The 12,440-nt window shown below is 31.2% G+C and overlaps 1 protein-coding gene and 3 non-coding genes across 4 annotated transcripts in view; 3 read left to right on the top strand and 1 right to left on the bottom strand.

The window, feature by feature from the left end:
- Optix (optix) overlaps window positions 1–5,092 on the top strand; it is a 29,849-nt gene extending 24,757 nt beyond the window's left edge. The window contains exon 4 of the mRNA XM_065511760.1: window positions 4,136–5,092. Within this exon, the coding sequence (XP_065367832.1) occupies window positions 4,136–4,925 (790 nt within the window). The 3' untranslated portion in view covers window positions 4,926–5,092. The remainder of the gene's footprint in view (window positions 1–4,135) is intronic.
- A 4,516-nt stretch (window positions 5,093–9,608) lies between these two features.
- TRNAA-AGC (transfer RNA alanine (anticodon AGC)) lies at window positions 9,609–9,681 on the bottom strand. Its single transcript has one exon. It is a non-coding gene; the product is annotated as a tRNA-Ala (tRNA).
- Window positions 9,682–9,770: 89 nt separating this feature from the next.
- Window positions 9,771–9,842, top strand: TRNAP-UGG (transfer RNA proline (anticodon UGG)). The gene has a single exon. It is a non-coding gene; the product is annotated as a tRNA-Pro (tRNA).
- A 147-nt stretch (window positions 9,843–9,989) lies between these two features.
- On the top strand, window positions 9,990–10,061 carry TRNAP-UGG (transfer RNA proline (anticodon UGG)). Its single transcript has one exon. It is a non-coding gene; the product is annotated as a tRNA-Pro (tRNA).
- Window positions 10,062–12,440: the final 2,379 nt, after the last annotated feature.

Raw genomic sequence — 12,440 nt, 5'->3', positions numbered from 1 at the left:
TATACAGCTTTCTGTCACTTTGTTCGAACAGGTAGTCCATCTCCGTTTAAAATCTACCACACTTTTGGACATCTTTTTTGCGCTCTTCAATTCTCTTTTAACAAGAGCCCAATATCTCTCCACTGGCCTTAGCTCCAGGCAGATTGGAGGATTTGCCTCTCCTGATACAAATACCACATTATTATTCATTTACCATGCCAAATCAGGCCAAAAATAAGTGGACACATTAAGAAGTCTTATGAATGGAAACATCCTCTTTTATAAACATTCCTTGATGTAAATTTGGGTAATTGTAGAGCTCTTTGTAACAAATGTTTGGCTTCTTTTGCCGCAACTGCATATTGCTTGCCATACCAAGAACTTTTTGGGAAAACTTTCTGCTTTTGGGTCCTAAACTTTTCTATAACATTCCCTCGAGCTGCGAACAATTTTCCAGAACATACGTTTCGTAATCCATTATGTAGCAGATATATTTTTGTTATTCAAAATTTGACTTCAATTTCCGTGCTCTGTCTTTGGCCTCTAAATTTTTAACATAGTTTCTGTCAGGAACTTTTTGAGCCTTGTATGTTTTTAAACCTGCATTGGCTTTAATTTTTCGTACTAATTAGCCCGAGTACTGAGCTTACCGGATGTGTTGGAAGCTCTTTTGAAAATGCTTTCTATTTATGGGCTTTAGAAACATCATGTGGACCATTCCTTCTACATGAACCATAGGTTTCTATCAACGGACAAGTTCTACCGATACTGTTTAATAATCAGTTTGATCGCAGATCTTTGATTGTTTGGCCAACTTTTTGTAGGACCAAGTTGGGTTGTGTTGAAAATATTTAATAATTTTAGTACGCACTTTTTCTCATCACTCATTTTAATCAGATTAACAACAAATGAACATAATTGACATTAAACGTAATACTTTTCAAAGGTAACATGATCAAAAAAAAAATCAAATAATACTTGGGTTAAAAGTTTTAATGAGAAACGTGTGTTAAGAATTTTTCGATCTCAGTACTTAATACAAATTGAATTAAAATATGTTTTCTTCATTCAGTTTTATTGTTTTGCTTTTAATAATTTACAAAATTAATTGAAGAAAATTCGATACATTTTTAAAGCTATTATGTAATGGATAACACTTGAATGCTTCAATAAGGAATTAATTCTATAAAGAATAAATTCTCAAAGGAATGAATTCAATCCATTTGTAGTACAAAAGAATTATGTTTAAGAATTAGTTCATAATGATAATATCGGAATGTATGAGAGATAAAATTTATTCTGATTTCGAAAATGGAACAAGGAATTAGTTCTTTCGAACTGTTGCAAGGGAACTACTAAAAATTAAACAAACTTAACTTAAGCCTGAATAATATTCATATAATTATAAATTTTATAATATTTTAAGTGCAATAATTTCGCTTTGGTCACAGAGAGCCTGAAAAGTATAAATTTCGTCCAACAAGAACACCATTATATTAAAGCGTTAGGTGTCGTTCATGGTTCAGTTATATTTTCATCTAGGGATTCTATAACAAGTAGTATAACCATATTTTTTAATACTAAATATGACAAAATTACTAACTTATAATCTCTTTCCCTGTGACCCTGTATTTTGGCCAAAAAAAATCTTTAAAGTGTGCTAAATATCAAGTAAACTGAGATGTTACCATTGACTTAATATTTGGCATAAATTTAACCTTGAATAATGCCAAGAAATAGTATCAAATTTTGCTTTATAAAAAAAACACTACCTAAACAAAATTAAAAAAAAAAAATAAAACAGTAGGGAAAGGTAAAAATTATAGCTACTTTGATTTAGCCATGACTTTTATGGGAAACGAATTTAACAATATAAAATAAATAATAAAAATTAATCAATAATTTCCTATAACAAAAGCAATTTCAAAAAAGTTCCCAGGGAATTTGTACAACTTTTTACAGCACATAGTAAAATATGTATTGTAAAATGATTTACAATCTATTTTCACACGTATTTATGGAAGCTCTAGTTTAACAAATAACACAAAAGCAACACATTTGCTATGGCTGCCTGAAACATTTAATGGCTATTTAAGACAAATTAGTAGTACATAAAACCTAACATTGGACATAATCATTATCGAAATTTTCTTACTGGTTGGTATCAACTGTTGAAACCCCTTAAGGAGAACAGAAACAGACGGCAAAAAAAAAATATAAAAAACAACTCAATTTAGAAAATACTACTACCATTTAGATTATGATATCCAACTAATCTTACACAGCTGGAGTGTTATGAAAACTAAACCGTGTTTAAGGGCTTTTCATCAAAAACTCCACAAAGTGTATGGACTGGTTGGATTGTTGTGTGTCGCTTTAACTGTCTTAATTCCTTAAATCATTCACATTCACATTTCGTTTTGAAAGGCCTTTTTAATACATTTTGATTTTAGTGTTTTTTAAGTGATGTTTGTATACAAGCCATCCATCTAAACTATACATCCATCCAACCAACCTACCAACCAACCAACCGTCCATAAAATGTGAACGCTATTAATCACTCAACACGAACATTAAACGCTACCAAGGCGGTAAAACTGAAAAACCCCAAAAAGAAAAAAAATCTACTACAAGTGAAAGACAAGACTTCATCAAAAATGATCAACTCACACGAGCCTAAAGAAAGAATCAAAAAAAGTATTACTAAAAAAAAGTAGATCTGAAAAGTGAATGATGGGATTAGGTGTTTTGTTACTTACTCTACGGCCACACCATTGAGGCAGACAGACAGACAGCCACACCAACCACAGATAATTATGACAATGTAAGGAAACAGCATGATGCCATCAACTGACCATACGGGAATCGTACGTATATTTTAAACACTTCCCAAATGTTGCCCCACAGTCTAAGATAAATGAACGACATTAGTAAAGTTCACAGCAAAATGACCAAATGACCATTCACTTCAATTCTCCACAAAACTCCTCAAATGGAATTATAAAATATGATCATCAGCCATGAGTGGAGAGAGAAAAAAAAACAACCAAAAATACAGAAACTCCCAGAGGAACATAACAGCAGCAGTTTTTTTACTTAGTTTTAAGATTTCTTTGATGACTAAATTTTAGTGAAAAGTGAGACGTTACGCCAGACTTTAAGGCGAAATTTTAAACGTTTAACTAATCATTAGTCTACCCTTTCACAGATCAACCGAAACTTTTGCAATTATTTAACTGTTTCACTTGTAGTACTTTAAAGGCACAGTACCGACCGAATGGCTCACTGGCTGGCTGGCTGACTTAACAATGTGGGAACGAACGTATGATAATGTTAAACGGGGTGAAAGATCCCTGCCAAACAGACATCAATTTCATTCGTTTTTATTTTTTTTTTTTTTGCCAAGACATCAGGGCTAATGACCAATTACTTTTATGTTTTCATAAAAGGAATCATAATAAAACCCGCAAAAGGTAGGGAGAAATGTTAATCAATTATCTTAAACATTATCTTAAAATCAATATGCATTCAAAGCTTCGAAATAATTAATTCAATTTGAGCTTAATTCATATCTTAATCTTAATTAAGAATTCAAAAATTCATTTCCTAAATCTATTCACAAAACCTAATTCTTTAGCTTAATTAATAGGCTTTTATTTGAATAGAATTCATTCATTGTTGAATCAATTCATTCATTCTCTGAATATTTCTGTCATAGAGAAAATATACATAGAGCGGAAACTAGAAAAAAATTACTTACTTACACACATACGAGTGTTGGTTTTGTTTTCATATATTTTTTTTCTAATAGATTCTCACCACATAGGTTTTTGACAACTGAGTTAGGTTTTTGAAATGAGAGTTTCTGATCTATGTGTATTTTTCTATGGTTTCTGTTTTCCAATTTTATCCTTAATCGTTGGCCTTCAATTAGGTTAATTTTAGTTTCAAATGTAGGTCTTTAAGCTGTCAAATTTCAATTTCAGTCGTAGATTTTTGAACAGTAAATATTAGCTTTAATTGAAGGTCTTAAATAGGCTGGTTTTAACTGAATTGAAAGACTTTAAATATTTATATTATAGCTCTAATCATAGGTCTTTATTTTGTGTAACATTTTTCATTTAATCAACATCTTTTCTATCTCTCTTTATTTTAGATTACAACATAATCAAAACTCTGGCATGGGACGCAGACGTCCCGATGGTGCTCCCTCTCCTACACCCTCCGACACCTCAGATTCGGACATTTCACTGGGCACACATTCACCCGTACCCAGTAGCTTGCATTTACAACACAGTCCCGGCTCCACCTCGAATGGCGCCAACGACCGCGATGAGAGTTTAAGTGTGGACGATGATAAGCCACGAGATCTTTCATCGTCATTGTCATCAACAAGCATGCCACCGTATCCATCATCGGCATTGCCACCCTCCTGCTTGCCCGCCTTTAAATTAGACGCCGCAGCCACAAGTCTCTTTAGTGCGGGTTATTTGCAAAGTTTTGCCAATTTCAAAGAAATGACCCAACAATTTCCCATACAACCCATGGTCATAAGGCCTCATCCCCAGCTGCCGCAAGCTTTGGCCAGTCTCAATGGCAATCACTTACATCCGAACTATGCCTCAGCTGCTTATGCGGTCGATTGTTCCACACAGGCCGCATCAGCCGGCGGACCACCCAAAATACGCGTCAATTCACCCGAGAAACTTAATTCAGCAGCCAATTCAATAGCGGCCACACTAACAGCTGTAGCTCATCCACATCTAGCCCATCACCACCACCATCATCACCACAATCACCCACCACCTCCTACAAATATACAGGAACACAGCAGTAGTCCTTCGGCCACCTCCACTACGACCAGCTATCATCATAACGCACAATTGCTACATCGACCTTTTTCAACATCGCCTGACATTAGTCATAGTGCCACCGAAATAACATGATATCGTGCAAGAGTATAGTGAACTGATAACCACAATCCGTTAAGGATCGATCTAGTGTACAGTGTTTGTGAGTGAGGAAAAGGACCTTAGAAATGAAACCTAAAACCTTAATCCTGAAAACGTAATATTTTCTTTATTAGAAATTCAATTATTAAAACAAAATAAAAAAGAAAACATTTAAAAGATTTAAAGCAATCATTGTTAGATAAAAAAATATCAAAAAATAAAACTTTAATTAAAAAAAAAGAAGAAAACAAATGTAAAACACTCGGCGGAAATAGACAAACATTTTAATTTTAAACAAAATTACAAACATATTTAGAACTACAGGTGATAATAATAATAATACTTTAAAAGAAATCTTCAAAATTCAATATGTCATAATTTTATTTATTTTTTCTAACAAGAATCAAATTGAAAATATTACCTTTTCATACATACTTAGCTAAATAGTTAAATTAATTTTAGTTTATTTAAAACTCTTTGCACTTTGTCGCCTGTAGTTTTAATTGTGTTTATGTTTATAAATATAATTTCTTTATTTACTAAATAATCAATAAAAATACAATATTAAATATTTCTTATTTTTTATATTCATACTATATATAAATAAATATATATATATAAAAAAACAATATATATTTAAGTAATTTTTGTACATTATTTTTTGCGTTTTTTTTTTAAATATATTATTTCGCTTTAGTTTTGTAAGTCAGATAGCACTTTATTCTAAATAAAATTATATATTTTCACCCCAAAAGTAAAACAAATCTTAAGAATATTTTTTATTTAAATGACTTTTAATATAAATAAAAAGATTTTTTTTTGCAAAAATACATGCACTCAATATTTTTCATATAAAAGAAATATAAACAAAATTTCAATTCAATAAGGTTGACCTTTAAAATGTCATAATTTTTTTATTTCTAATTTTGAACGAAACATAAACTTACATATATTTTGTTGAGTGTATGATTGTAAATAGTTTGTAAGATTATTACATTACAATATATTTAGTAAATAGAGAGCTTATTATTAGAATGCAATACAATTAATAATAAAATGAGTTAAAGAAAAATATAAATATATAAAAAAATAAAAAATATAAAAACTAAAAATAAATCAAAATTTGTCCATGTGTTTTTATTTAATGAATTATGGTGGAGGAATAGTACTATTATGTATCCAGCGAAAACTTATGGCGTTTTCTTTTCTGACACAAAATGTTGCCAACATAATTTGTACCATTTATTAAAGATTACCCATACCCTCATAATGTTTTAAATTTTTAACGATCACAATAGAACAAAAACAATTACCATTTGTGCAATTTTCTTTTATTTACCTTCAAAATGTTGTAAAACTATACATTTTGCTGTTTAAAAAGTGCTGCATTTCTAACCCTTTGATAAAATTGAGGGTGAAACGTGTAGCATATCTTCGGGATTTTAGGGCAACATTATTTGAAAAGAACACGTTATACCTTTACCAAACTACATTTTTTTTAGAAAAGAACACAGAAAAGGGTAAAAGGCAGAATAAAGGCATCATTTATGGCAGAAAAGAAAACGCCATTAGTAATAACTTCCAATTGCTACTACATACCGTCTACATTACCCAGAAGTAATCGTTTAATGACTTATTTATTATCTGTTACATAACTGCTTATTTTGTTGTAATAAGCATTTTCTGTTTTTACTGATAACAGCAAAATTATCAATGAGTTATTTAAGTCATTACCAGTAACTAGTTTTAGCAATATTAAAGTTATGACATAGTTATAAGCGGTACTTGATATCACCGCGTTAAAATAATTTTGTGAAGTAGCGATGTGTCAGAATTTAGCATTTTTAATCTTATCTTGGCAATAAAAGTTTTTGCTGGGTAGATTTTTTAAATAGTAAAATTTTAACTTTAATCGAAAGTATTTAAGTAGCAATATTTTAACTTTAATCTAGGACTTCTACTTTATTTATAATTCAATCGAAAGTCTTTAAATTAGGTATTTAAATAGTCCAGTTTTGGCTTTAATATAAGGACTTTAAATATACATATTTTAGCTTCAATCTTTGGCCTTTAATATCCCAATTTTAGCTTCAATCGTACACGCAGAGAAAAAATATAGTTGGGCATGGTTACTGTAATCATTTCAATATTGTTACAAGTTTTATAACTATATTATAGTCACAGTAACCATTTACATGATTGTGGTAAACATAATATGGTTAACTTACGATTCACATGATTGTATCAACCATATATATGGTTACAGTAAACAAATATATGTTTGTGACAACCATTCATATGATGAAGGACTTATCATATTATGTTGCTCTCGGCTTAAGGCTTATCATAATCTGAGAACAACATATTATGATAAAATTATTCATCATAAATATGGTTGCCACAAACATATATATGTTTACTGTAACCATATATATGGTTGAGACAATCATGTGAATCATAAATTAACCATATTATGGTTACCACAATTATGTAAATAGTTACTGTGACTATAATATTTTTAAAAATCTTGTAACACTATTTAAATGGTTACAGTAACCATGCCCAATTATATTTTTTCTCTGCTTGTAGATGTATATATATGTAGATATACTTTAGCTTCAATCAGAGGTCTTTAAATAGACAAATTTTGGCTTCAATCTCTTTAATTAGTCTTTAACTAGTTCAGTTTTGCTCAACAATATTGTTGAGTTTGTATAAGTTAAAATTTGGTTTGAATCGTATTTTTTTTAATTATTCCAATTTTGTCTTCAAAAGGTATGCAAGTAATCAAAATTTGGCGTGAATCGTTGATCTTTAATTAATGTAATTTTGGATTCAATTAGCCAAATTTCGGTTTCAGTCGTAGATCTTTAGTTCAATAAAGGCTTCAATCCAAGGTCTTAAAATAATCCCGTTTTAGCTTAAGTTCTAAATAGTCTAATTTTGGCTTCAATCGAAGTTTTGTCGTCAATAATAGGACTGCAATTAGTCTAAATTTGGCTTGAATCGTACACGCAGAGAAAAAACATGGTTGTGTAACCATAAACTAAGAGCAACATATTATGATCAGATTTTTGCTTGTAGTCCAAAACATATTATGATCATTATTAGTATCATAAAATATCATAATATGTTTTGAAATAATCATATTATGATATAAATCAATCATAATATGACCCAAAGTCATCATATTTATGACCCAATTAAATCATATTATGATACAATTAAATCATATTATTATTAAAATTTATTTTTGGAAATACAAAATTTTAATAGGTTTTAGTTTTAAAGTACTAAATTCACAATGGTTGTATATAAAAATAATATGTTTACCTAATTATCATTGTTCGAAAACCATATTCATATTTATAATTGCGATGAAAATATAAACGTTTACAGTAACTATAATATTGTTAAAATTAAATTAAAACAATAATTATATGTTTACGACAACAATATATTGTTACAGAGAACATAGTATAGTTGTCGTAACCATGTCAAACCATGTTTTTTCTCTGCGTGTAGGTTTTTAATTAATCCAATTTTTTCTTCAATAATATGTCTGCAATTAACCTATATTTGGCAATAAGTCCAAATTTGGCTTCAATCGTAGTTCTTTAATTTGGCGTGAGTCGTAGATCTGTAAGTAATGTAATTTTGGATTCAATTAGCCGCATATTCTTGGAGTTTTTCGGCCAATGCTCGCTTCAAACAAATCAGTTGCGTTCGGTACAGGTTGCCTTTGATGGTCTGGTCAGATTTCAGCTGTTTATAATAGATATGCTACCTCCAAATACAGAGAATGACCTTAGCGCCACGGATATTTGGCTTTGGTATCGATTCGGCTGGTTGACCGGACTTTACATACGATCTGTTACACTTTGGGTTATTGTAATGGATTCATTTTTCATCGTACATAATAATTCTTTGCAATTTTCGGCTTCAATTCTTATGGTACCCAATTTCCCTGCTATTGGATGAATACTGCTGCTCGAAAACGCTTTGAAATTGTTGCTTGAGTAGCCCCAATGATTTCGCAAGCTCTTGTTGAGTTTTACAACAGTCTTCATGGTGCGATACTTTTTTGGCTGCCCTGGGCGATCTTTGTCTTCCGTGCCTTGAACTACATTCACCATAAGCTTCGGTGAGAAATCGGTGTGCTGCAGCGGCTCTTATTTTTCAAATTAAAAAAGTAAAGCAAAACATATCCCATATGACGCTTTATTGGTACAAAATTCGACATTTTCGTCTATTAATTTGTTGTCTATACTATAATGTTCAATAACTAAGTGAGAATAAATTACAGATATGTACCTTTCAAAACGACATATATGTTATTAAAAACAAAAACCGCGTTCAAAAGATACATCATCAATTGTGAATCCCGCATTTTTAAGTCATACACCCAATATTTGAATGGAATCAACACATTTAATTATCAGTCAATTAAATATCTAACCATAATTTGTTTGAAAATATAAACCAACTTGTAGTTTTTGTATCCTATATAACACGATCCTAAATATTAAAGAAAAAGTACTGCAAAATTAAATATACGGTAACAAATTGGAAATTCTTTTAGAAATAGTTAGACGAAACCCATTTTTTGTAAATTAATGTTTATAAAAATAAAAAAAATATATACATACAATTTTTTTAAATAAAAAAGTTGCCATTTGGAGATGCGGGGCATCGATCCCCGTACCTCTCACATGCTAAGCGAGCGCTCTACCATCTGAGCTACATCCCCATGTAAATAACATCAAACAAATAAGACCTTTTAAATTGAATTAATCAATTTTAAAATTTCACTGTTTAGTAAAGAAAGGGTTAACAGCTGGCTCAATGGTCTAGGGGTATGATTCTCGCTTTGGGTGCGAGAGGTCCCGGGTTCAAATCCCGGTTGAGCCCGTGATTTTTTTTTAGTTTTATTATTTTTTTTTATTTAAAAAACATATTTTATTAAAAAATATATTTTATTTATTTTACCACTATTTAAATTTCACACTATTTATATATTCCTCTAAAAACAAGATTTTTGCAAATGTTTTATCAGTTGGCTCAATGGTCTAGGGGTATGATTCTCGCTTTGGGTGCGAGAGGTCCCGGGTTCAAATCCCGGTTGAGCCCGTTGATTTTTTATATATTTTTTTCTTTCTTTAAACACATAATCAAAGAAAAATATAATAAAATATTTTTCAAACTAGTTCAACTTTATTATAAAGTTAGATCAATCTGCGTTTTCGTCACTTAAGGTGCAGGCAGTTTGCTACAATTTAAGGAAAATAGATAATAAATTCCAAAATGTGTATTAGCACTGCACGATGTCATACAAGGGGAAGGGAACTGAAACAGAACTGTTCCCTGGGGTAGGTACCTTATAAGAAAGGTGCCAGTCACATTAACATTGAATTGGCCTAGAAAGGGGTAAATTTACATTTTTAGGCACTCAGTGACAGGTCACGAAACTAAATCAAACGTACATGGCGGGGATGCACCGGTGTCGGTTTGAAACCATCCGTTTTCGATTTGGAAACGCGTAATGGCTTTTAATATTGAATCTACCTTTACAAAGGTAATATGTATCCTCCTTTCACAATTGCGTTCAAAACGATTGACACAAATTTTTCACATTGTTATTTATATAGTCGTAGTATGACTTGTTCTAATTTGTGACTTTGAAATTTTATATTTTATAAACTACCTGGCAATGAATTAAATTTGTTCTAAAATTCTCGGAACTCTTTTTATTTAATTCAAACTCGTCGTATCCATGTGCAAAATTGTTAAAACTTTATTTGTAAGAATGACTAGGAACTTCTTAAGTTAGGCGCCATCTACATGAATACGGATATTTAGGGTCGTATACTTGTTATTTTTAGTGTTTATTTTCAAAACACACACAAAATATCAATTTCTGTGTAAACATGTTGCAAGATCAACCACAAACACCAACCAACCAGCCAACCATCCATTCAACCAACAACAACAAGTCAAACAAACAAAATAACAAAAAACAACATACGAGTAGAATTTACTTTTTCTCTAATAAAAACAACTCGAAGCAACTGTTAGCCCAATTTTCCTAAAAACAAAACGCTGGCGCCAATGATGACACGTCCGGCTCTAAGCAAATGAATTCTTCAGCACAGAAACCACCAACAACAAATGGACACACAGACGGATGGACGAAAAGACACACAGAAGACAACAACAGAGCGGAAAAAAGCGCAACGTCAAGCTGATGCTGCTTATGCTGATATTGTGTTTTTCGATGATGTCCTACTTGAGTGGTTTACTTAGCTGCCTTATGAAAATATGAAGAATGTACGAGGCAATGACAACAGCATCAGTGCCACATTAATAGCAACGGGAACGACACTAAATGTTGTTATTACAACATCTTAAAAAAATATTTTAAAAGAAAACACAATGCCACGGCAGCACAAATGCACAGAAACACGGTGTACAACAAAAACAATAAAGAAAACACAAAAACCAAATATTTATAAAGATCATATCGGATGATCATCAAGACTGTGGAAGCAAAAAATAAAAGAACAATTCCTTTTGTACAAAAACCAAATTATTAAAACGCTTAAAGATCTGATGCAAATAGCGGAAGAGGGCGAATAAGAGTGTAAGATTGACTTCAACATCTATCTACTCAGTAAATGTATGCTTGACTGTCTGTCTGTCCATCGATCCGTCTTTTGTAAAAAGCGTTATGTATATGCGTGCAATCCAATGCAATGCATTTAACAGGCATCTTTAAGAAACAAAAAAGTGACACGTCACTGTCAATACTTTGATTCTTTAACTTACAAAACGAAAGAATGAGAAAAAATACATTTATTATAGTATTTTGTTTAAGGAGATGGGAAATAATTTTGAACACATTATCTCTTACTAGCAGATACTTGAGAAATTTTAACACTAGAACTATAGAAGGGAGTTTATAGGTTCATTGAAGGAAATTTATCAATATGTGACAATGAAATATTTTTTTGATATAGGGTTTATATTTTTGAGAACATTATTGAGTGTATCACTTAAAAATGCGGTATTGTTTTGAATATCTTATATGTCATTTTCAAGGGTACATATCTGAAACTTATTCTCACTTAGTTATTGAACATTATAGTGTAAATAACAATCGTCATATGCGGGAAGTTTTTCTTTACTTCCTTAATATAAAAACAAACAAAAAGTTCCGCTGAAGCACACCGATTGTTCATCAAAGCTTATGATGAATGTGCAGTTCAGAAATGGTGATTTTGACACAGAGGACAAAGATCGCCCATGCCATCCAAAAAAGTTTGAAGACGCATTACCCCATGAAGATTGTTGTAAAACTCAACAAGAGCTTGCAAAATCATTGGGAGCTATTCATGCAGCAATTTCAAAACGTTTGCGAGCAGCAGGATTCGTCCAAAGGCAGGGAAATTGGTACACAGAGAAAACAGATTCGTGATAGCAACCAAATTTGTTGCCAATCGAATGATTCTT

The sequence above is a fragment of the Calliphora vicina genome, chromosome 5 (assembly GCF_958450345.1).
Source record: "Calliphora vicina chromosome 5, idCalVici1.1, whole genome shotgun sequence".
In the NCBI taxonomy this organism is placed as follows: domain Eukaryota; kingdom Metazoa; phylum Arthropoda; class Insecta; order Diptera; family Calliphoridae; genus Calliphora; species Calliphora vicina.
This window is presented reverse-complemented; position numbering and strand designations above follow the sequence as displayed.